Genomic DNA, 24,924 nt, shown 5'->3' with positions numbered 1-24,924 from the left:
TTCCAGGTTTGTCTCCTGCTTAGTAGCTGCTTCTTCACTGTCTCCTTTCCCACTGCCTCCTCCTTGAACTACCTCTAAATTCTGTAGTTTCCCAGAGCTCAGGTCCTCTATCAAAATTATTTCATAAATCCAATAACTTTAGACTCTCACCTGCACACTGCTGATTCCTATACCTCCATCCCTACATTTGGTTCCCTGTACTTTCCACCCACACAGTAAACTGTCCAACTGAAGTCTTCACTGGGACACCCAATGAGCATTTCAAATTTACCATTTCTAACACAGAACTCTTGATTTTACCTACCCACTGTCAATAAAAACTCTTGCCCGATCCCTACCTCACTTTTCCCTACTTCAATAAATAATTCCTAAGTCCCCTTAAAGTGGCATAAGACTTAGTAACTGAACAACAAACAACAAAGTCCCCTTAAATATAACCCTAGGATTATTTCCTGATTTACCTTTCCCTCACCTCCAAATCAAACTCATGGAAGCAAGTTCTACTGCTTTAACTCTTAAATATATCACATATCCGTCTATCACCACTGCTAATCACATCAGTCTCAACCACCTTCACCTCTTGCCTGAAATATTGCAGTAGTATCTTCATTGATATACCTGCTTCCTTTCTTGCTCCATATCCCGACCCTATCACAATTCATTCTCCACCTTCCCCCAACCTTGCCTCTTGTGGACTGCGCCTGCAGCTTGTGGGATCAACAGGGATTGATTTCGGACCCTCAGTAGTGAAAGTGTGGAGTCCTAACTAAGCTGGACTATAATTCATAATAATACTCCATAATTCATTCATTCTTTTAAAAACACAGCTTATGCTGTACAGAAAACTGGATAACCATGTGCAAAATAACAAGGTTGGACCTTTATTTTAGACCATGTATAAAAACTGATTCAAATACATTAAAGATGTACATATAACACAGCCAAATATAAAACTCCTAGAAGAAAACATAGGTGAAAAGCTTCCTAACCTCTAATTTGACAATGACTTCTTGGCTATGACACCACAAACACAGGTAACAAAAGAAAAAACACTTAAAAATTTTACAACTTAAAGCATCAACTTAAACTTAAAATTTTAAACTATCAAATTTAAAACTTCTATGTGTCAAAGGACATAATCAACACAGTAAAAAAGGCAATCCACAAAATGGGAGGAAATACTTGCAAATCATATACCTGATAAGGGGTTAATAACCAAAATACATATGGAAAAACTCCTATAACTCAATAACAAGAAGAAATAAATAATTTAAAATGGGCCAAACTACTAAATAGCTATTTTGCCAGATAAGATATAAAATAACTAATTACACAGAAAAGAGACTAAACATCAAGGAAATGCCAAATGAGGAAATACTACCTTACACCCATTAGGATGGCTACTATCAAAAAACCGAGAAAATTACTGTTGGCAAGGATACAGAGAAATTTAAACCTTTTTGCACTGTGGGTGGAAATATAAAATTGTGCAGCCACTAAGGAAAGCAGTGGGGCAGTTTCTTAAAAAAATAAAATATGACCTATATCTCATATGGCTCATCCATGTGTCATATGACCCAGCAATCCCATTTCTGCATACATAGCCTAAAGAATGCAAAGCAGGGACTAGAAGCATTACACACAAAACTAAAAGGTGGAAGCAACTCAGTGGCTACCTATCAGTGAAAAAATAAGTAAAACATGCTGTACACACATGATGAAATATACAGTTCAGATCAGTAGCTCAGTCGTGTCCGACTCTTTGCGACCCCATGAATCGCAGCACACCAGGCCTCCCTGTCCATTACCAACTCCCAGAGTTCACCCAAACTCATGTCCATTGAGTCAGTAATGCCATCCAGCCATCTCATCCTCTGTCGTCCCCTTCTCCTCCTGCCCCCAATCCCACCCAGCATCAGAGTCTTTTCCAATGAGTCAACTCTTCGCATGAGATGGCCAAAGTATTGGATTTTCAGCTTTAGCATCAGTCCTTCCAATGAACACCCAGGACTGATCTCCTTTAGGATGGACTGGTTGGATCTCCTTGCAGTCCAAGGGACTCTCAAGAGTCTTTTCCAACACCACAGTTCAAAAGCATCAATTCTTCAGTGCTCAGGTTTCTTCACAGTCCAACTCTCACATCCATACAAGACCACTGGAAAACTCTGCCTTAAAAAGGAAGGAAAGTCTAACATATGCTACAACATGGATGAAACCTGAAGATATTATGCTAAGTGGGGGGAAAAAAGCCAGGAACCAAAGGACAATACTATACGATTCTACTAACATGAGATGCATAGAGTAGACAAAGTCATCACAAACGAAAGCACAATGGTGGCTGCCCAGGGCCGGGAGGAGGGAGGAATGGCTCAGTATAGCACGATGAGTTCCAGAGAGGGATGCTGCAATGCTTGCACAGCAAAGGGAATGCACTTAATGACAGTGAAGTGTACACTTTAAGATGGGTAAAGTCTAAGTTTTATATTATGTATATTTTACCAAATTTAAAAATAAGTTAAAACCTAAAAAACAAACATTTTACTTAAATGCTGCCATCAAAAAACAAAACAAAACAAAACATAAAACCCTAAGTCATATCATGCCACTACTCTGTTTAAAACTCTGCAACATATTTTTACCAAACAAATTAAAACCAAATTTCTGACAACAGACAGGGACCTATGTGACTGAAAATCTGGATACTTTTGGCATTTCCAACCTTCATTCTCTCCCTGAGTCATTTTGCTCCAGCCACTCTGGCCTTTTATTTGTTCCGATAATTCACAAACATCAGTCCCTTCTCAAGGCCTTTGCTCTTGATATTTCCTTACCATACAATGTTATGACCTAGATCTCAAACTGGCCACTTCTCTTCATTCAAATCAAGTGTCACTTCTTCACACATCTCCTCTAAACACACTATTATCGGTTTCCCTATAAAGTCTTCCCTCTCATAACATTATCCTGTACTGTTTTCTTCCAAGCATTTATTACTTTCTGAATCGCCTTATTTGCTCATTAACTTGTGTATTATTTGTTCCCTCTCCTATGACAGTAAAGTCTTACTCACAGCTGTCTCTTCCGGCTCCAGAAAAGTGGCTGCCGCACAGTCTACAGTCGATGAACAAGTACTAAGTGAATGACAGAAAATGAGTGCCGAACCAGCCTAAACCTATGATTCCATGTTTTCTCTGCCTCCAAAGTCTCGATTCCCTTAAGGGCTAACTGAAGCCTCATTCCCTCTAAGGAACACTGCACAATTTTATCTTAAAAGCTTTACTTAATGCCAGTCATATATCTAATGTTTATTACATACACAGCAGGTATTTCACTTGTTTACACAGTATCATAGCTACATATATTACTCTACCCTCCGTATCAGACCACAGGTGATTGAAGAAGCACATGTTTTATTCTTCTTTTTTAATCAACCACAGCACCTAAGAGGTATTGTTCAGGTAGGCTGTACTTAATCATTATTTGATAAATGGATAGTTTGTAGCAATGCTTTAAAGTTCTCAAGTATCTAAATTTAACTAGGTAATTTAAAGCAAAACTCTAGAGGCTTTAAATTAGACAACTACATCAGAAATTTAAGTTTTAAAAATTTTCAGTACATAATAAAAAGTATTACTGTCTAATCTTAGTCATTTAAAAGAATATTTTAAAATCGGATTACAATGTACTGAAGTATTTCGTGTTACTTTCAGAGAAGAAAGGAAGCATATACATTTTTCCTTCATAATTTACAAAATGATTTTAAAATACAGTATTTCAGAAGGCCCTAACTACATGCTTCTCATTTAAGTTAGACACACAACTTTTCCTTTTATTATGGAAAACAAAAATGACTCCACAAAATAATAAGATATCTAAATGAACAAAGAATTTTGCTTTTCTAAGAGGCAAATATTTTCCATCTATGTGCATATTTTCTAAAATATACAATTTATACAGTATTTAGCAGCTGTAATTTTAATAGTTGTAAAAACTATCTTTCCAACAAAGAATTATAGGTGAATTAAAGTTTTAATTATAATGAACAGTCTCAAAATAGTAGGTTTACTATTTAGCAAATTAAATCTCTAAAATGCAGAGCAAAAAATGATTCACATATATTAAGAAGAAAAAGTGGGTATAATTTATACCTATAGCACAAGGAGAAAAAAAAACTGCTTGTGTCAGCCTTAGGAAACAAACAGCCCTATCAAGTGACCAAGTAGGAGAGACTCACGCTAGCAGCTCAATAAATAACCGTAATGATGACAACCGTCGCCCATAACTACATTACAGCCCATTGTCCACATCTGATTATACTAGTCTAGACCTTGGGTAAGCACATACACACATTTTCACCAAGAGTTTTCCAATACTGCTGCTCTGTTTCCTGGGCTTTCTGCGACCCCCCTCCCCCATTAGCAGTGACTGTCAGATTTTCTCTACTAAACATCTTCAGCATTGATGGGAAAGGAAAAGTTTCCACTTTACCATAGCCTAACAACTGAGAATATGGAAGCAATGTGTCTGAATTGGAAATCTCTCTCACACTATAATTTCTTTAGAATTAACCACAAACAATAGTCACAAACCAAATCTGAGACGAACAAGTTGTTTGCAAACTCATCCTTCAGTAATATCACAACTAATAAAACGTCACTTCTCAGAATATATTTTCATTTATTAATACAATCTTTATTCTCACATTGTAGTAAAGTGAAAGTGTTAGCTCAGTCGTGTCTGATTCTTTGCGAGCCTGTGGACTGCAGCCCACCAGGCTCCTCTATCCATGGGATTCTCCAAGCAAGAATACTAGAGTGGACAGCCATTCCTTTCTCCAGGGGATCTTCCTGACTCAGGGATCAAACTCGGGTCTCCCCCATTGGAGGCAGATTCCTTACTGTATGAGTAACCAGGAAACCCTATATGGCAGAAATATTACATAACTTTCCATGTAACCACCTCTTTGATCACATCACACACACACAGAGCATATTCAACAATTCAGTATCACAAAAATTCTTAAATGGATCTCTCTGTACTCCTTTCTGAGGTAAAGCCCTCAGGAACAATTTTGAGTAAGAGATACACAAGGTCTAACATCATGGAATACACAAGAGTGAAGTCTTAGAAACAGCAGACTGATCATCAACAAAAGTTTATTTTTAAACAAACTTTTCAACATTCTCTAAAAGGCTCCATATATATTTAAAGCCAATCTAGATCTTTCTTGGTTTAGAAATAGTCCAGATGGTACCTACTTCTGCAAGCTAATACCCTTTATTAGGAAGACTAAAATATGTGCATACACTTTACTACAACTGGGACAGAAAGAGGAAATTATTTCTCATGAAACTATAAGAACTCAGTAACTTAATATAAATTTCAGATTTAACAAATATATACATATATACACACACACACACACACTAGTCTAGACTTTGGGTAAGACTGATATATATATATATGATATCAATATATATATTGATATCAATATATATAAATATATATACTGATATATATATATATATATACTGATATCAATCTATTTTTCCAAACTCATTTTGCACAATAATCCCAAGTCGAACATTTTAAAACAATAGCTCATGGTAGGAGAGAGGGTAGAATGGAAGCAGATGGGCAGTCGCAAGCTGGCATGTTCTAGGTGAAACAAATTCTTAGGACTATATATACATATTCTTGAGAATAAATATTTTAAAGTGGGAGAGAAGATAGCTTCATAATAAAAAAGCAAAAACAAAGAAAACCACTGTTTACTCCCCACTTGTAATTCAGTTTAGGATTTCTCTGTCACAAAATATCTCCCATCTTCTAACTGCTTCTGTCGCCACTGCTAGCTGCATTTGCTTCTCATTTCACAGGAATATGTCCTTTTAAATTCCACCTTGACCACCTGATTTAAAACTGCAACATTCTCTACCCCACAGTGCGCCTATTCTCGTTATCTCCCTGTTTTACCTTTCTCATAGCACTTAGCACCTTCTGACCTAGTAAGAACATTTTAATTTCTTTATCATCCATGTCGATTAAAACACACTTTTGGAGCGTGGTAATGCCTACTGTATCTACTGCTTTAGCCTCAGAGCCTAAATCACAGAGCAGCACACAGCAGTCATGCATAAATATTTCTGAATGAATGAAGTGAACCAACTCAGTCTTTATTTTATTTTCATTTTACTTTTCTCAAAATTTACCTTTATTTTTCTAGCCCCTTCTCCACCAATTTGCCTCTTTTTTCTATATTCAATTTCATTTAATAAAGTAAATGATTCCATTTATGTATAAACCATTGCAGTTTTTAACAATCTGTAAGATTGTGAACTTCTATACAGATACAAGCATATTCTACAGGCATTTTGAATCCACACCACATTTTTCTGAAAACCATAAACTTTGGCCGTGCTGAAAAACCTCAACTGCAGTGCCAAACATGTAAAGCCCTTAAACCTAGTGGGATTCACCATTTTTAGGAGGTGAAAAATATAATTTTAATGCAGTACCATTATTTTACATTGATCATAACAGAACAAGCCTAAAAAGTAACCACAAGAAACTGGCATCAAGCTGGAAAATTAAAAGTGAAAAATAATTTGACCATATGACTCTTTTAAACCAAAACACATGAAGAAATGAAATAGGAAAAATGTGTTTATCCTAATTAAGCAGAGAAAATTCTAGTTCTCTTTAATAAGCCATTAAACTTTCGAAAATAAGAAGCAGTAATTTAAATAGTCTAATCTTCAGAAGGAAAGAACACAATCCCTTCTAAATAACCCACACAAATATCTTTATCAATTCAATCCACAGTAAATGGAGATGAAAGTCTACTCTCAACAAATCTTTGAAACAATGTCCTATTACTCTGCCTTCCAAAATATCTATACAGCTGAACAAAGATCATAGCCAAACAACTGTTTATAATATTTAATTGGAGTCTTACTACACACATAATTTTAAAAATTTAACTGGAAAGTATATGGCTCTTTAAGAAACTCTCCAGAGTTTCCAACAAATTATTTCCACTTGGATTCCAAGTATATCTTTGGTTACATCAGATAAGACTACATCCTACCTAAACTGTTTACTTAAGTGCAACAAATACCTTTGCGTTTACCAAAATGTAACCCAAATAATAGCCAAGAGCATAAAATGAAAAGTGTTTTTGCCTTCTCTTTCTCTCTCCTTCTCCTTCTTTGCCTTGCTTTCCTTTCATTCTTCTGACTTATTCAACAGACATCTATTTATTAGGACTCTATGATATTTGTAGTGAAGGGAAATGCTGGAGCTACAAAATGACTGTTCAGGAAGCATAAGAGCAATGGAAGCCGTTGAATTCTAAAGAGCCAGACAAGTGTATTAGTACTAGAAACATTATGTCTTTTATGAGGGCTATTTACATATTCAGATACAAGTCTGAATTATTGCCTCAATAAGCAGATACTGACTATCCCCAGGGGATAATTAAGCAATGTGCCCAACAGTATGTGGGATAATCTGCCTTTCTGCGCTTTTCAAGGATGGGAAAAAGGAAAGACTCCTAGTAGCAAGTTTAAGAGTAAAATCCTAGGAGGCTATAGATGTTCTCAAAATGTATTTTCAGTAAACTAAACCCAACAGTTTAAACAGAGGTCATTTTATAATTACTTATATATTTTAAAGGTTATAAAATTCAAGATAAGAATTTATATCTTAAAAATTTTAACAGATATTATTCCTTTAAACTAGGTTCCACAGTCTACTGCTGTGCTGTGCTTAGTCGTTCAGTCGTGTCCGACTCTCTGTGACCCCATGGACTGTATGTAACATGCCAGGCTCCTCTGTCCATGGGATTCTCCAGGCAAGAATACTGGAGTGGGTTGCCATGCCCTCCCCCAGGGGATCTTCCCAACCCAGGGACTGAACCCAGGTCTCCCGCATTGCAGGCAGATTCTTTACCATCTGAGTCACCAGGGAAGCCCCTCCACTGTCTACTACCTTTCTGATCTTTACCATCAAAAATTTAAAAACGTTGATCAGCCAATGGAATTGTGTCTGTTTTTCACTTTAAAATATAAATGAGGAAACAAATTAAAAACTTATGTAACAAAGATAGGATTTCTTTTAAGCTATAGAAATTTTACTTACAGGGAATCTGCACTGATTTTTCAAAATCCCAGAGTTTAAGAACAAAAATAGGACCATCTAAATAAATATATACAATATCCAACATTCATCCATTACATTGCTCCTTCTAACACAAGTCAAACAACTGAAGTTATAAGACTTAGTAATACTCATAGAGCAGCTGCCTCGATCACCACTGCCTAGAACATCAGGGACTTAAAATACTTAAACTATTTGCTGTCTGGATGTCAGGCAAGCTGGCAGGAAGAAAGAAGGCTACATAGCCGCTGGATCTATTTCTGCTTGGCAAAATTAACACCAATATTGAGATACTAAAATTTTTAGAAAAGAGCAATAAAACAATTAAGGATAATAGAAGAATAAGAAGAAAGGCAAAATATGAACTCTAAACCCCTTTATCCAAATGAGAAAAGACTTTTTAAGGTTCACTGATAAAGAATTTAATTTAAAAATGTAAGCAACAGTTCTACTGGAATTAGTTTTTAATTCACTTTTCAGTTAAATATATTTTTAAGGTGAAAGAAAAAGCAACTAACATAAAATGAAATCCAGTACATAAGCAAATCAACCAAAGCCCTATATATATAATAATGTTACCTACCACACTAGAATTTAGAATAGACTTTCTGGTTTCCTACTAATGTGGTGCCACAGAATCACGAAACACTCTAAAAGAAGGTTTTTCAGAATGAATAAAACACTTTTAGATCAGTGATTTACATATTTGAAAAGTTAACTGAGGTGATAGTGATGATAATGGTTCAATGCATCACAAAAAAACCATACAATTATGATTCAGAAATAGCATAAAGTTCTTACAAAATGTGGAAATTTACTTTTTTAAACTTAAATCTTTCGTTATATGTTAATATATTTTACTCTGTCTTGGTAAAAACTGTCAAAGAAATACTACTTGATTATGTCAGTGATTACAAAAAATGGGTTTAAAATGGATTGCTATTTACAAGAAAAAGATAAATAATTCAACTTAAAACTATCAAAACAGTGTATTTAGAAAGAAAGTATCTAATCAATTAAACAGGTAAGTTAAGAGAAACATTCCTACCAAACAACAATTACTTATGTCTGACCTAAGTAATTGATTTGTTAAGGATACCCATCAAGTCCGATAAATCCCATGCTGTAGTCTCAGTCTATAAAGGTCTACATGTTATTTACACTAATAAAACATTAATCAAGGCCAAAATTTATAGCAGCTACTCTATAAATGAGGTCAAAGCAGGTCAGACTTACATAAAAAGAAAAAGAAAAAAAAGGTCAGTCTCTGCAGTGAAAAGAAAACCCTTATTACTTATTCTTCTTGCCCCTGGGATTAAGTCCAGTAGCTGAATACTGCTACACAAATACATCCACTGCTACATAAACTCATTTAATCTCAATGCACTGAATATTTATAAAAAGAAAGTCAGCCCACCGATTTCAGAAAATAAATCTCTAAATTATTCCTTTACAATACATTCTACCCTTAAAGAAAGAGAGAATAAAAATATCAAATAGCATTTTCATTATTTCAGTAAAGAAAGTTAGTTCTCTTTATACCGATGTTTATTTCTAACATTTGCTTGAAAGACAAAAGCTAAGGGATCCCTACAGGCAAAGCACAGAGGTAAAGAAGACGGTTTAACCTGGAGGCAAACAAATCCAGAGTAAGAGAGGCATAAGGAAACAGGAAAGGTATTATACAACCTATAATCACATGTGGTATAAAAACAAATAAGTTTTTCAAATAATTGCTTCCTCAATAAGAAACAATAAGTATGAGTTATTCTGGGTAAAATATTTGAGAGTAACATAAAACTCATTTCTTTACAAGACAGATAAAAAAGCTTAGTGTAAAATATTTATTATATTGTCTATGTATTTTCTTTTCTCTTAGAGTTAATATTCAAAGAAATATCACTTGACTATTGTCAAGATTATCTGCATACACCAAATTTCTGTTTAAGAAATAATGACATTTACATGAAAAATGGCAGTAACTGAAATAAAAACTGTAAGTGTTCTTATAGTATCTTATCGATTAAACACAAATACTCACTGGATTTGCTAGGCACTTCCCTAGCAGCCAAGAATAAAACAATAAGCAAGACACAGAGGGCCTGTCCTCAGCAAGCACTGGACAGGAAGAGAGACAACAAAAACAAACCTGGGAAGACGGTAAAAGATATCAGCAGGAAATTTTTAAGAAATGAGATACAAGTAACCTGGGTAACAGGATTCAGGGAGGACTTCTGAAAAGGCAACACTTGAACTAGGACTTAAATCAGAATGAACCAGACATGTAAAGATCTAGGGGCCAACCTCCCAGCTATGGTGAAATAAAGAGGCCAACCAATCATTTCCTAGAAAAACAGCACAGAACTGAAAAAGATAATTCAGGGTTCTGAAGACTGACAAAAGCAAACAACAAAATTCAGAAAAATTTTATTCACAGAAATGTGCTAAACACAGTAAGAACAAACGGAGTCTGTAGCAATCTTTTCCGGAAATGTCCCACCCAAACACCATGCATGTAAAAGTTTCATCCGTTTACGGCTCCTTATGAAACCAGCAACTTCACCTCCAGAGATGGCTGACTTGATTTGGAAGGGAGGACAGAAAATAAAGATATTGCATGTCAAGCTGAAAACCAGAAAACCCGACACCTCTCCTAGAATGAGATTACATTTAAAGTTAGAATGAGAGACCAGAAATTAAGAGAGGGATACCCTGAAAATGAATTAGCAAAATAAGAATTTCACACATGGCTCTCTGAGCCATTAAGCACACATACAACACAGACTCGACAAAGATCAACAGGAAGTAAAAGCTAGAGATGAAAACAACTGCAAATTTAAATGTGTTCATCAAACCAAACACAGATCTACCAGCCATACAGGGTCACAGGTTTCAGCAAGGGTTTGACCAATCATTCATTAACCTCAAAGCGATGGAGAAAAAGGTGTGACCCAAGAAGAATTCGAAAACAGCTAAGCAGCAACATTAAATTACCATACCATAAGAGATCAATTCTGCAAATTAAGCCCAAGCGAGTAACTTTCAAGTCAACAAACAAAACTGAATTCAACAACCATAAAAAGAATTGCATAGCACAACAAAGCACAAATTATCCCAGGTATGCAGAGTCAGTTCAACATTCCAGAGTCAGTCAACATAATCCATTATACATAAACAAGCTAAAAAGAAACATCAAATGGTCATATCAATAGACACCAAAAAAGCACTCGACAGAATCAAATGCCTATTCATGATAAATATCTCTCATGATCATGATATCTCTCATAAACTAAGAATAGAAGAAAATGTCCTCAACTTGATAAAGAATATCTACCAAAAGCTAACATCAAATTTAACAGTAAGAAACTAGAAACTTTCCCATTAAGACCAGTACAAAGCCAAGGATGATGCCCCTCTCACCACTCCTCTTCAATATTCTACCAGAAGAAAGGACACAAGAAAAGGAAACAAAGTATACAGATTGGTAAGAAAGAGGTAAGAATGTCTCTGATCAGAGATAACAGGATCATTTAGGTAGAAAACCCAAAACAACTGGACTTACACTTGGATCTCACACACTACAAAAACAGTGGGTTTAACTGGTGGTTCAGTGGTAAAGAATCTACCTGCCAATGCAGGAGATACAGAGAGGGTGGTTCAATCCCTGGGTTGGGAAGATCCCCTAGAGGAGGGCATGGCAACCCACTCCAGTATTTTTGCCTGGGAAATCCCATGAACAGAAGAGCCTGGCGGGCTACAGTCCATGGGGTCCCAAAGAGTGGAACACGACTCAGCGACCAAACACAGCATACAAAAACCTTAACTCAAAATGAATCACAGATCTAAATGTAGAGGCTAAAACTACAAAATTTCAAAAGATAAAAAAAAAAAAGAAAACCCTACTTGTTTTAACCTAAAATGTCTTAAATTTGCCAACAAATCATAATCCATAAAAGAAAAAAATTGGTAAATGATACTTTGTCAAAATTTTAAACTTTTGATCTTCAGCACAAATAAAGGACAAGTCACAGATTGAGAAAATGTTGCAAATCATGTATACGACAAAATGCTGCATCTAGAAAAATATAAGCTACTGTTTAAAAATTAAAAGTCACACAACAAAATTTTTAAAAGGGCAAAAATGCACATTTTCCCAAAGGTGGCACTTGACAAAACACTCAACAGCATTAGCCATTAGGGAAATGCAAACAAAAAACAGTGTAAGATACCCACCAGGCTAACTAGGAAAACAGCTTAGCAGTTACTTAAAAAATTAAACATAGACTTCTCATTCCACTCAGCAACTGTATTCCCAGATATCTACCCAAGAGAAATGAAAGTGTATGTCCACGCAAAGCCTCGTACAAAAACTCACACAGAAGTGTTATTTATAACAGCCAAAACAGAAAGTAATCCAAATGTTCATTGAAGGGATAAACAAAATGTGGTATATCCATATATCAGAATACCATTAATCAATCAATACAAAAAAACAAAATTCTGATACATGCTACAATGTGGGTAAAAGCACCAGGAATTATTATAAGAATAGTGTTGGAGAAAATGACAGTGAAGCAAAAACTAAAATCAATGAGAAATAAATAGGAAACATTTGGGGTATGGAGAAAGGGATGACAGAGGAGGAGATGGTTGGATGGTATCACTGACTTTATAGACACGAGTTTGAGCAAGCTCTGGGAGTTGGTGATGGACAGGGAGGCCTGGCGTGCTGCAGTCCATGGGGTCGCAACAAGTCAGATATGACTGAGTGACTGAACTGAACTGAACTGATAGGCACCACCGATGAGGGATGGTAAGTGATACAGTCTACAAAAATAAGATTTAAAGCTTACCAAGATCCCCATCTGACATTCCCTGAACCGCCTCTCCTCCTCCAGTCTTGTCTCCCACCCTACCTCAGCCATTTATCACATGGCCACATGCCAGAGCACAGCATTTCCAACAACTGAATGGCCTTGGTATATCTGACCCCTCTCTTCACTACTACCTCTCATGTTCAGAGCTCAGTCACTCTACTATCACAACTCTAACAGTCCTTAGAGTTCAATATATCCATCCAATCATTTTCTTTATAGGCACTCTCCAGGCCTACCTTAACAATTACAATCCTGTGGCCAATGATCATAATCACTCTCTTGTATAAGAGTTTGACTCCCTTGTCCTTCTCACCCCCATATTCACTTGACAAAACCTAAACCCATTTAAGCCTCTCATTCTACTTCCATATTTACCTCCCAGACTCTGCAACTACATGAAACATCTTCCCATATTACTATAAATGACCCACCATTTGTACACACATTCACCCACTCTCTAACCTACTTTTAAAAATCACTCCAGAAATTCTCACCTATCTCTTCTACATTGATTTCCCCACTTTTTACCATAATACTGTTCTTTTGCTCTCATTTTTCCAAAATCCTATTTCCTTTGACTCTATTCCCTCCCACTCCATTTTTTTTCTTCGCTCTGTAACAAAATTCCTCTAAAGAACTGTTTATACACATTCTAATAATTCCTCTTCTCTCATCCTCTTTTCTAAATTCACTGCAAATAGGCTTTTTTCCACTCTCCCAAAACCGCTCCTATCCAAATCAGAAGCAACTTCTGAACCTATGGTCAAATCTGTCATCACCGTACCACCTTAATGATTTCATCTAGTCTCAAGACATTAAATATCACCTATATGCTTATGACATATAGATTAGAGACCAAATTCAGGTCTCTAATCTGGAGAAATAATTAGCAACTGTCTATTTAGTATCTCTCCCCTGGAGAAGGAACTGCAACCCACTCCAGTATTCTTGCCTGGATAATTCCATAGTCAGAGGAGCCTGGTGGACTACAGTTTATGGGGTCACAAAGAGTTGGACACAACTGAGTGACTTTCACTTCACATTTAATATCTCTACCTGGATGTTTGTGTGCATGCAAAGTCAATTCGGTCATGTCCGACACTTTGCAACCCTATGGACTGTAGCCTGCCAGGCTCCTCTGTCCATGGAATTCTCCAGGCAAGAATACTGGAGTGGGTTTAGGCAAGAATACTGGAGTGGGTTACCATGCCCTCCTCCAGGGGATCATCCCCAACCCAAGGACTGAACCCATGTCTCTTATGGCTCCTGCATTGGCAGGTTGGGCTTTACCCTTAGCATCACCTGAGAAGCCCTCCTTGATGTCTACTAGAGATCTAAAAATCAGTATTGCCAAAACTGAACTCTTGTTGTCCCCCAATAACTGCTTTATTAATAGATTTTACCATCCTGGTTGACAGAAACACCATCTTTTCAGCTGCAGAAGCCAAAAATGTTAAGAGTAATACTGGACTCCCAGTTTTCTCTCACAACCCACATCTGATCCATTAGTACTGAAACATCCTACTGGCTCTGTCTTCAAAATATATCCATAATGCTCCTACATTTCACCTCTTCTACTGCTACTGGTTTTCCCGTACATGCTCCTATGATTAACTCCTTCACTTCCTTCAATCGGGGCTCGCAAAAATGTCACTTTCCTGATGATCTATAATATAACCAATCTTTAAGCTACAAACTAAACCCTTTATATTTCATTCAAAAATTTCCCTCAACCTACTTAACATTATCTTTTTCCAAAGAACTTACCGCCTTTCATGTGTTATATAATCCATTACTTATTTTGTTTATTGTTTATAGCTTGTCAGTGACTGTTCAAAAGTAAGATCTACACACACAAAAAAGAATCTTTAGCTGCTTTGTTTATTGTTGTATCCCAACAATCAAGGACAATTACGATACACAGTCAGTGCATAATAAATACTGGCTGAATGAATAGATGAGGAAACAGAGGCTCACAGAACAGTACTTCCCAAATATCAAAGCTGGCACTTGAACCCAAAACTAACTTTAAGGCTAATACTATTAATCACAAGGCTATTCTGCCTTATCTATTAAATGTAACAGTAACTTGCATAATTGAGGGCATTTACACTTAGTAGAACCTAAACAAAATTGACTTTTATAACAAGTTTTCTTTAAAAAAAAAAAAACTGGTGTTAATCAGTGTTTTGCATTAAGTAGAGTAAATACATATTCGATCAATAGCACTCACTGTCTCTTTTTACATATATACGCTATTAAAGCATGTAATACCTCGGTGTTGAAATTCAGCCAAAGAGCTTTTTTTCTTGGTGAGTAAGCACTTTGAAATTTTTGCTAAAAGTGAGACTAAATTAGTCCATTCACCCATTGAGAAATATTATTGATTTCCCAACACTTGCCAGACTCCAGACTACAATTAGTTCTGCTTCTCACATAGATCACTGTAATAGTTTTGTTACTGCTCCTCATTTCAATCAGGTCTCCTCTCCTTCAACCCGTCCTCAGATCACTGCTAGTTATTTTTTCAAAATCCAAGTATTACAATCATACTTCTTTTCTAAAAATCTTTCAAAGCTTCCCACTGCCTTTAGATAAAAGTTCAAATACACATTAGATCTTTTATGATCCAGATGACCAACTCACACACAACTCACAATTCACACAACCACACACAGCATCCCACATCACAGCATCTTCAGATATTATATTCCCTCTATTAAGAATGATTTTCACACGTGTCCTCTCCAACTTACCCATAATCCCCACTTTTTCAAAGTCTATTTTACTAACACAACTCATCCTTGGAAATACATCTCAGGAATCATGTTTCCTAGGAGGTTTTACCTAACCCTTCAATATTAAATTATGAAGTCTTTCCCTTTATTCTCATTCCTACCTTCTAGCACATAATTTAGCACATGGTTGCAGGTTTATTTATCTGTATTCAGTACTAATCTGTGAGCACCTATAATTTGATAAGTAGAATAATCTTAGTAGCACTTAATACAAAACAAACAGTTCCTTTTTTTTCTTTCTTTTACTTGCATTTATTTTTGCGACATTTATTCACGGGCCATAAGTTTTTGTTTCTTCAGTTTCTTCTGGGATATCTTTCCTTCTGTGCCATCTCCTCTTCTGGTTTAGGAACAATCTGTTCTTTTTCAGTAAAGATCATCTCCATGTGGCAAGGAGAGCTCATGTAGGGATTGATATGACCATGAGCTCTGTAAGTCCTGAGCAGCATCTTGGGGGCTTTGTTTACCCATATGTGCTCAATGACCAGAGAATCTATATCTAAGCCCTTAAGCTCAGCATTACTCTCTGCATTTTTGAGCACGTGCAGTAAAAATTCAGCACACTTTTTGAGCCTCCGACCCTGCATCCAGCCCCCCTGTCTGTCCTGCGCACACCTACCAACTCCACCGCTGCAAGGGTGGAATGGCACACACTGCTTCTATAAAGTGGCGCCCTTCAGATACTTGGTGGCTTTTCGGATATGCTTACCCTTTATGGCCTGGGCAGTTTCACGAGTGTTCTTAAAATGAACACGAAGATATGAACCTCTTAATTGGCATGATTCTGTGGGGGTTTTCTGGGTCAAGTGAATAGTGCACCATTTTTAGAGGTCACCTCAGCCCAGAAAAGGAACAGTTCCCTTTTTTATAACATTAACGAGACAGAGGCTGAATTCCTAGCTACTATTTCAAAATTTTCCTGTAAGTGATGGTGTCAGTTTCTCAGTATTAGCCAGAACACTATAAGGAAACATGCATAAACAATAATTATGTTCAGAATGCTATTTCCAATAGCAGTCAATCACACCTTTTAATCTATACTCTGGGTCTTTGGTTCAACTAATCCAAAACCGGGCTTCCCCGGTGGCTCAGCTGGTAAAGAATCAGCCTGCAATGCGGGAGACCTGGGTTCTGGCCTGGAGAATTCCATTGACTGTATAATCCAAAATCAGATGCCACAAAACTGACACAGAGTAGTCCACTCATCGTTTCTTCATTTTCACCTTTTAATTTTCTCACTTTCTTAAATCTATTTTCACCCTTGTATCTTTCTTTTTATATCTGTACTTCATTTTTCTTTCTTATTACTGAATTTTCTTTCCTTGAATTCTTCTTCCCTTATACCCAGGCCATGACATGAGATAATATAGACATGTTAGTCTTATTATGGAGAAGGCAATGGCAACCCACTCCAGTACTACTGCCTGGAAAATCCCATGGATGGAGGAGCCTGGTAGGCTGCAGTCCATGAGGTCGCTAAGAGTCGGACACGACTGAGCGACTTCACTTTCACTTTTCACTTTCATGCATTGTAGAAGAAAATGGCAACCCACTCCAGTGTTCTTGCCTGGAGAATCCCAGGGACGGCGGAGCCTGGTGGGCTGCCGTCTATGGGGTCGCACAGTCGGACACGACTGAAGCGACTTAGCAGCAGCAGCAGCAGTCTTATTATTGCTGTAAAATATAACAGAATTTAACAAAGTCTGAAAAATATGTGTTTTCCTTATATCTGTTAATAAAATCATCAGTTTACTTTTGCCAAACTTAGCCTTACTTATTGAAAAATAAAGAACAGACGTTACCATGAAGCACATAACCATGAAGAGAACAATAAAATGATTAAATACTGAAGTATTTATAATAATTAATATCTAACTCACTATATTACTGTCTGTAAAATCAATACCAAAAATATCAGTTCAAATAGCAAAAAAGAACAAGATTCTAAAGTAAAATATAAATGGATATAAAATAGTTTACCTTCCTTCATTGACAAGTTCAATAAAAGCAAGGCCTGCATTCTTCTGAATAGAATTCTGCCACTCCTAAAAAAAATAGTAGACAATAGCTGAACAAATTTCACTTAGTAGGTTATTTCTTTAAATCAACAAATACAAAAAACATCACCCATATCAATTACATACTTTGGATCCTCATGGAAAAGTTTTGTTAAACATGCTTTCTACCTAGCAGCCCCATGAACACATAAATAGTTGACATTAAAATGGAAACAAAACAAGTCAGCAACAATTAGATTCCAGATAAACTAAATGAGCCTACCTATATATATCTTGCCCTTCTAGTTCTATACCATTATATCCTAGTAATTTAACTGAAATAGTTTGAAAGAAGGCAGCAAAGAAGACCAAGGACAAAGGTTTTGGTTTTGTTTCCTTAAGAAACAAAAGAGGGGAAGATGGAATTAAGGAGTGCCATAAACTTAATAAACAGCACATGTCCTACAAAATTTGATGACTAAAGATTGAGAAAGAGACAAGAAAAATCAATGAATTTGGCTAGACCACTTTTAAAATGGAAAACCAAAAGTCACTAGTCTATGAATTAGCGAATGATGGTGTAAATTTATTAATATACTCTTTGTGAGTAAGTCACCCATTAAAAAGCCATAGAAAGAAATCAACCAATAGAGTATATAGGGAAAAAAATGTTTAATCCCTATCTCAAAACATATATAAAATAAGCATCAATCCAATAAGACTGGGGCCACATAAACTGAAATATAGCCAGATTTGAGAAATACCCATGCATGCATGCATGTGTGCATGTTTTTTAAAAACAGCTAGACATATATAATCCTTTTGTTTCTGAAAACTAAGGAGCCTTACAGTCCACCTACATAATATTACTCAACTAATTTTTTTTTTGTTCTTCTATAAATGCCAAAACAAAAGACACCCTGGGACCTTGTTACCATGGCCAGTTACAGCACTGTTACCATGACCAGTGTCCACATTTTCTGAATCTAATACCTTTAAGAGTTTTTAACACTACGTAATTTCATATCCTATATTATGCCAAATTCTAATTTTTCTAAACTTCACCCTTTCTCATCTATTTTCTCATTTTTATCCCTAATTTTGTATTACTTTAAGTTCTGAAAAACTTGAGCTTGCTCTCAGAACTGAAATGGCTGTTTGCCATAATTTTGTTACAGAGTTCTACTTCATGAATAGTGTAAGCAAGAAGATACCCACAGAACATATACAGCAGGATAAGAAGTAGATATAAAGGCATTTAGACATTTGAAGACAGTAATGGGCTAAGACTAAGAAAGAAGATAAAGCAGCATGTTGTTGAGGAAAGAGCAGGAAACGTAATGTGTTCTTAAGGAACAAGAAGTCATGAGATTTATGCTCTCAAATCAACTATGACATTAACAGGCTATGTCCACGGAAAGATCACTCTACATCTCTAGGTCTTTGATTACCCTCTTTAAAAAATTCTTGAGGCTACTTTATTCTATGATTCAATAACTTACAAACACCTACAAATTAGTGGCTCGTAAGTCCACAATACATACTCTTAAAATTCACAACTGCCAGCCAACTGAAACAACAAAATAAACATATTTCTTTCACTGAGGTAAACCAAGTGAAGGATAAACATCTAACTTAAATCTAATACCCACCTAACTTAAAATCTTTTTATTTCCAGCAAAATTAAGTAAACAGTGCAAAGGAGAGCAGCCAAACCCCAAGAAGAAATAAATCTCTGAGAGAAGAAGATGTGCCAGACCCTCCACTCTTCTCAGAAATAGGGAGAAGAGAGAAAAAAGCAGAAACTGCCGGTAAGTTTTTGACCCTGGCCCAGAAACCCACACCTCACTTCCAAGCATGAGCACAGGGAGGCACAAGTCTCGAGGAGTGGACCTAAAGCTAGTAATGCGCAGGAGGAGCAGACAGCAGATCAAATGGCAGGCGGACTTAAAACAGCCTCAGAGGAACTCATGCCCTCGGAAAACTCAGAAAGTTACAGAGAGATGTACAAGTAGTTGAGGCTTTGAGGGGATGAGGGAAACACGGCTGTGACGTCTGCTGATAGACAGCAGGGAATCAGAAGGGATGGTGACACCTCAAGGGATGCTCCTGTCAAGAACAGAAACACATGCTCGCTCCTCAGCTCTTACACCCAACACAGCACTTGCAGCAAGCCACGTGAAAATCTGACACAGCACCAGAGTATATGGAGGTAAAGTCTTAAATTAACTGCATTTTCCTATACATCATTTACTTGAGAGAAAAATTTCAAAAAGGAAGTTAAATATACTGAAAAGAAAATAGTTACTCTTCATGCTAGAAAAAAAGGAATTAGGAAGAAAGGCAAGAGATTACCCCATATATAATTCTCTAGACCAGACATTTTATTTTTAAAAGTATCTATCACTTTCCTCAAATCTATTTTGTCTGATTTAAAACTGCAACAGGTAGGGATTTTTATAAGTCATACAAAACTCCAACTCCACATGAAAAAAACAGGTAACAGTGGAGAGACTCAAATTTTCAGTATACAGGTAACCATCGTTTTATTTACACTTACGCAATACAGATCGATATTTACTTCTAATGTAAAAGCAGAAAGTGTCTCATTCAAAGGTCACGAAGGTTTCAAACAGCATGGTTTAGGTCCGAGAGAAAACCAGTTAAAGTTAGCATAACCATAAAAAATTATCGTTTAAAAAACTTATGACTTCAAATTAAGTATGTCACACTATTTTTTTCCTTTCAAATTAAAAATAAATTAGACATGAGGATATACCTAGAACTGGAAGAGTTCATTTTTTCTTACGAAAGCTCAGAAACATATTTATGACTGCTAATACATTTGGATTCTTGTTTTCCCAAATATCATCTATAAACTTATATTAGTTTACTTGTAGGAAGGGCTATCTATTCACCTGGAATAAAACTTTTCCAACAACTGAAAAAATTTAGACAAAATGAGAAATGAAGTGAAAATACAAATTCGTATCTACACTTTGAGTAGTTATAAAAACCTCACAATTCTCAAAGATATCAGAATTTTAATTTGTTTATAATCCACTCCTAATTATAAATTATTTAACACTTAATAAACGATGACACACCAGCTACGTAAGTACATACTGATAGGAACTCAGGTAAAAAAACCCGCAGCCCATGAGAAAAGGACTTTTTTTTTTTTTTTTAAATAAGCCCAGGTTTTAGTCAAAGCCAACAAATTTTCTCCATACTAAAACACCATCAACAATCTGAAAACTGAAAAGAAGATCCATGCTCTCCTAAAGCATTTTTCTCCACTTCTGAGACAATTATTAAAGAAGGTGTTAGTCAAAACAATTTCACAAACCACAGCTCAATATAACTTTTAGTGAGCTTTAACAGCTGAAAGAAAAGCTTAATGCTTATCGTCTTTCATGATCATTTCAATATTTCATCATAATATTTATAATTACATAGTGATGCAAAATGCACCATACATTTAAAGGTCTTGGTTATTCTTCTCCCAGAGGTATTGATGAAAAACATGTTAAAAGCCTCAAATCCAACCACTAATGCAACTAAGTAATTTTAAAATACATTTCAGCACTTTGGAGAGGAAGGACTCAAAACACAGCAACGGAGTCAATAATTTCATACCTGTTCTAAGCTGTATTTAATTGACTATCACTTCCTAGGGCCACAACTGGTGACTAGTCAATTTTTACTAAAATATACTCTTAGCTTAGTAATGCTCTTAGTCATACAGTAACAACAACAACAGGATAATGTATACTAGTGAAATCTATTAAACAGAGTTACACCAATTCTCAAACATGTGTCTTCAGTGGTAAAAGTCTACCAAATTTGGGATGGGGAATAAAAGACTCCATCAACTAAACTACTTCTGTGACTCCCTAACATTAACAAATAAATACAGGAAAGGGCACCAATAAATGTGCTATAATTTATAATATTTAATATAGCTAAATTCCTTAAAGTGAACTTAACAGTTTCCTATAAATTTGAGAATCTCCTACAATATATTTTAGTGTCTTGAATACAGCACATGAATTTGCCTACATTCTAAATGCCCAATTCCCAAACATTACCATGTTCTAAAGCAAATAAAATCAGACTACAGATCAATAAGATCAACTACATATATTCCATGATGCCATCTTTTCTGGTCAAACCATCAATATTGACATTAAATGTAGTATCAAATTTTTATTCTAGTGGGCTAGAAAATCACTGAACTATCTTTAAAAAAAAAAAAGGTATAAAATGAGTGACTTTGGTTAAACGCAGGAAAAAATGACAAAGACAATAAAGAGGGGACAACAGTAACGAGAAACAGCCAAGAGGAAGAACAAGACTGGGGAGGAGGAGGTGGACGCGGAGCCCCTCTCTCCAAGGATACATCAGGAGCACATCTTCAGACACAGGGTGCATACGAAACACCAGCTCAGAGCGACAGGAGGACCTGACCAGCGGGAAAGCGTACAGACCCACGCAAAACTCGGCAGGACGAAGGAACTAGGGGGAAACCGGAGTGTTAGCAGGACTGGACCTGCCCTCGGCGGGTGGGGGGACTGAAGCAGGGGGTCTGATCCCCACAGCGGGGCAACTGTCTGAGTCAGAGGAGAACATTTAAGGCTGAGAGCGAAACAGCTGATCTGTGGAAGCCAACATGGAATGAGAATCAGACAGTCCTTGCCGCCATACATACCACGGACAGGAACACTGGTCTCATGGAAGGGGCAGCAGCTGGGAGCTGGGGTTAAGGAATTATGAAGCAATCCCAGGGTGAGGGTTGCTGTTGACTGCAGAGAGACGGATTGAGGGGATGTCAGGGAGGAGATCGTGGTGGAAAATGCTGATGGAGGAAAATCAGGCAGCCATGGAAGCAAGGCGACACTGCTGAGTCATGCTAGGGAGTAGCGCCATCACCATAGCCTCTCTCCCCCCACATGCTAGCTCAGGCAGCTGAGCAATAGAAAGGCCGGTCCATCAAATGCCTGAGACACTGAACTACAGAGCAGGACCCAGCCAGGGTGCATCTTTCAGTGATTGATGCACCAAACTACAGAGTAGGACCTCACCCAGGGTGCCCCTTTAAGTGCCTGATGCGCCAATCTTCAGAGCAGGACCACAGTCAGGGGGGCCTCTCTATGTGCCTGACAAGCCAAACAACAGAGAAGGACCCCAGGCAAAGGAGCCCTCTAGGTACCTGAACGGGAAGAGCTACTGGGAAAGACTGGCTAAAGAGGCTCTCTGATCACCAGGTACAAGAGGCTCAAAACAGACTCTGCTAGGGCCATAACTCCTGCGGCAGAGGCAGTCCATGTCCCTGCACACTTGGCGCCGCCAGGGTCCCCACAAGCCAGGCAGCTGCAACACCTTCGCTCTCAACTCGCACAGGGGCAGAGGTACCACAGGCAAAAATAGCCTCATGTCTATGCACTCAGGGTCGCTTTGGTTGTGTCTGACTCTTTGCAACCCTATAGATTGTGGCCTGCCAGGCTTCTCTGTCAGAGAGCAGGTTTTCTCCAGGTAAGAATACTGGAATATACTGGCCTATACTAGTTGCCATACCCTTCTAGAGAAATGTATTTCCTGCTACCCTAGCTGCCAACCCCCCTGAGTATCTGGTGCTGCCAGAACCCCTGTGACGCCAAGCAGCTGCCGGCCTCCACACCTGGCCCTCACAGGGGTAAACCCAAGCCCTCCAGGGCAGCCGCAGAAGCTAAACCCCAGCAGACAACCCACATGAAGAGGTGGAAATAAAACCACAATTGAAACCCAGGGGCAGTGTGGTTAAGGAAGAAGACCCAAACCTCTGCACAAGCTGCAGATTAAATCCATGTGATAAACTAAGCAGACTCTGTGTCTATGGAAAATAAAAAAGGCCACTGAGAGCTCCCACAAAAGAAAACACACTAGCTCTGATACCTGTGGGCATTAGAGGCAAGAACACACAGGAGTAGGACCAGATTAGAATCTGAGCTGCCCCCACAGCAGGTCCAGAGATCAGCACAGTGTTAGAGGGCATCCTAGGGAGGTAAGGTGGACTGTGGCTCCCAACAAGGGAAAGGACTCTCACAGCAGTGACTCAAAAAAGAAACATTTATTATTCTTATTTTTTAACTTGTTCTGCAGATTCTTTTGGATTTTTCCCCCCTCTTGCTGCAGCTGTCGATTTTATTGGCACTAAGAAATCCAATTAAGCCTTTGAGCTTTTTTTCTTCCTCAGTCACATTTTTTATTGTTGTCATAAACCTCTGCCTCTACATTGGGCTTTTGCAGTTCTGTAGAGTTATCCTCTTTTTTTTTCTTCTTTTTTAATTTTTTAAACCTATTATTATTTTTTCTATTTGTTCCATTGTTTGCTTTTCCTACAATTCTTTTCCCCTTCCAGTTAATCTTCACCATATATAAACCTTCTTTATCTACCTCTACTTAACTTGGCATGTATATTCCTTTTTTCTTTTCTTTCTCTTCTTTCCTCTCAACATATTTGTTAGTTTTATTTTCATTGCTTTAATTCCTTAATTGGCACCTTGCTTTAGTTTTGTTTTCCAGTTTGTGCTTCAGTTAGTTTTGTTCTGGTGAATACAAATTTTGGTTTCCTTCATTCCCCAGGTCAATCTATTGTACTTTATTTTTGGTGGACTGTTTTGATTTTGCTTATGAGAGTATGTGTATATTCAGTCACACCTTCGACTGTTGTTACAAAGCTCTGCCTCTACATTAGGATACTGCAGTTCTGTGCAATTTTCCTTTTTTCTTTAGTCTTCCGTATTTTTTTTTCCTCTTTTTTATAATTTTAATTTTTTTAAACCTATTATATTTTTTCTATATTTATTCCTTTGTTTGCCTTTCCTACTGTTCCTTTCACCTTGCGATTAACCTTTAATGTATATAAATCTTCCTCATCTACCTCGGTTGAATTTTGCATATCCATTCTTTCCTTTCCTTTCAACATATATGTTAGTTTGTTTTCATTGCTTTATTCTCCATTTGGCACCTTGGTTTAGTTTTGTTTTCCAGTTTGTGTTTAACTTAGTTTTGTTCTTAACTGGGAAATATAATTTTTTATTTCCTTGTTCA

The 24,924-nt window shown here is 37.0% G+C and overlaps 1 protein-coding gene across 10 annotated transcripts in view; it reads right to left on the bottom strand.

Annotated features, from left to right (window-relative positions):
- The window catches only part of LRBA (LPS responsive beige-like anchor protein), a 758,928-nt gene that overhangs the window by 477,420 nt on the left and 256,584 nt on the right, over positions 1–24,924 (bottom strand). For all 10 annotated transcript variants that reach the window (XM_086346372.1, XM_086346374.1, XM_086346378.1 and 7 more), the window contains exon 34: positions 17,816–17,880. In XM_086346372.1, the coding sequence (XP_086202498.1) occupies positions 17,816–17,880 (65 nt within the window). The remainder of the gene's footprint in view (positions 1–17,815; positions 17,881–24,924) is intronic.

This window comes from Bos grunniens, chromosome 17, assembly GCF_055505025.1.
Source record: "Bos grunniens cultivar Pamir isolate PY7600 chromosome 17, Bosgru_T2T1.0, whole genome shotgun sequence".
NCBI lineage: Eukaryota > Metazoa > Chordata > Mammalia > Artiodactyla > Bovidae > Bos > Bos grunniens.
This window is presented reverse-complemented; position numbering and strand designations above follow the sequence as displayed.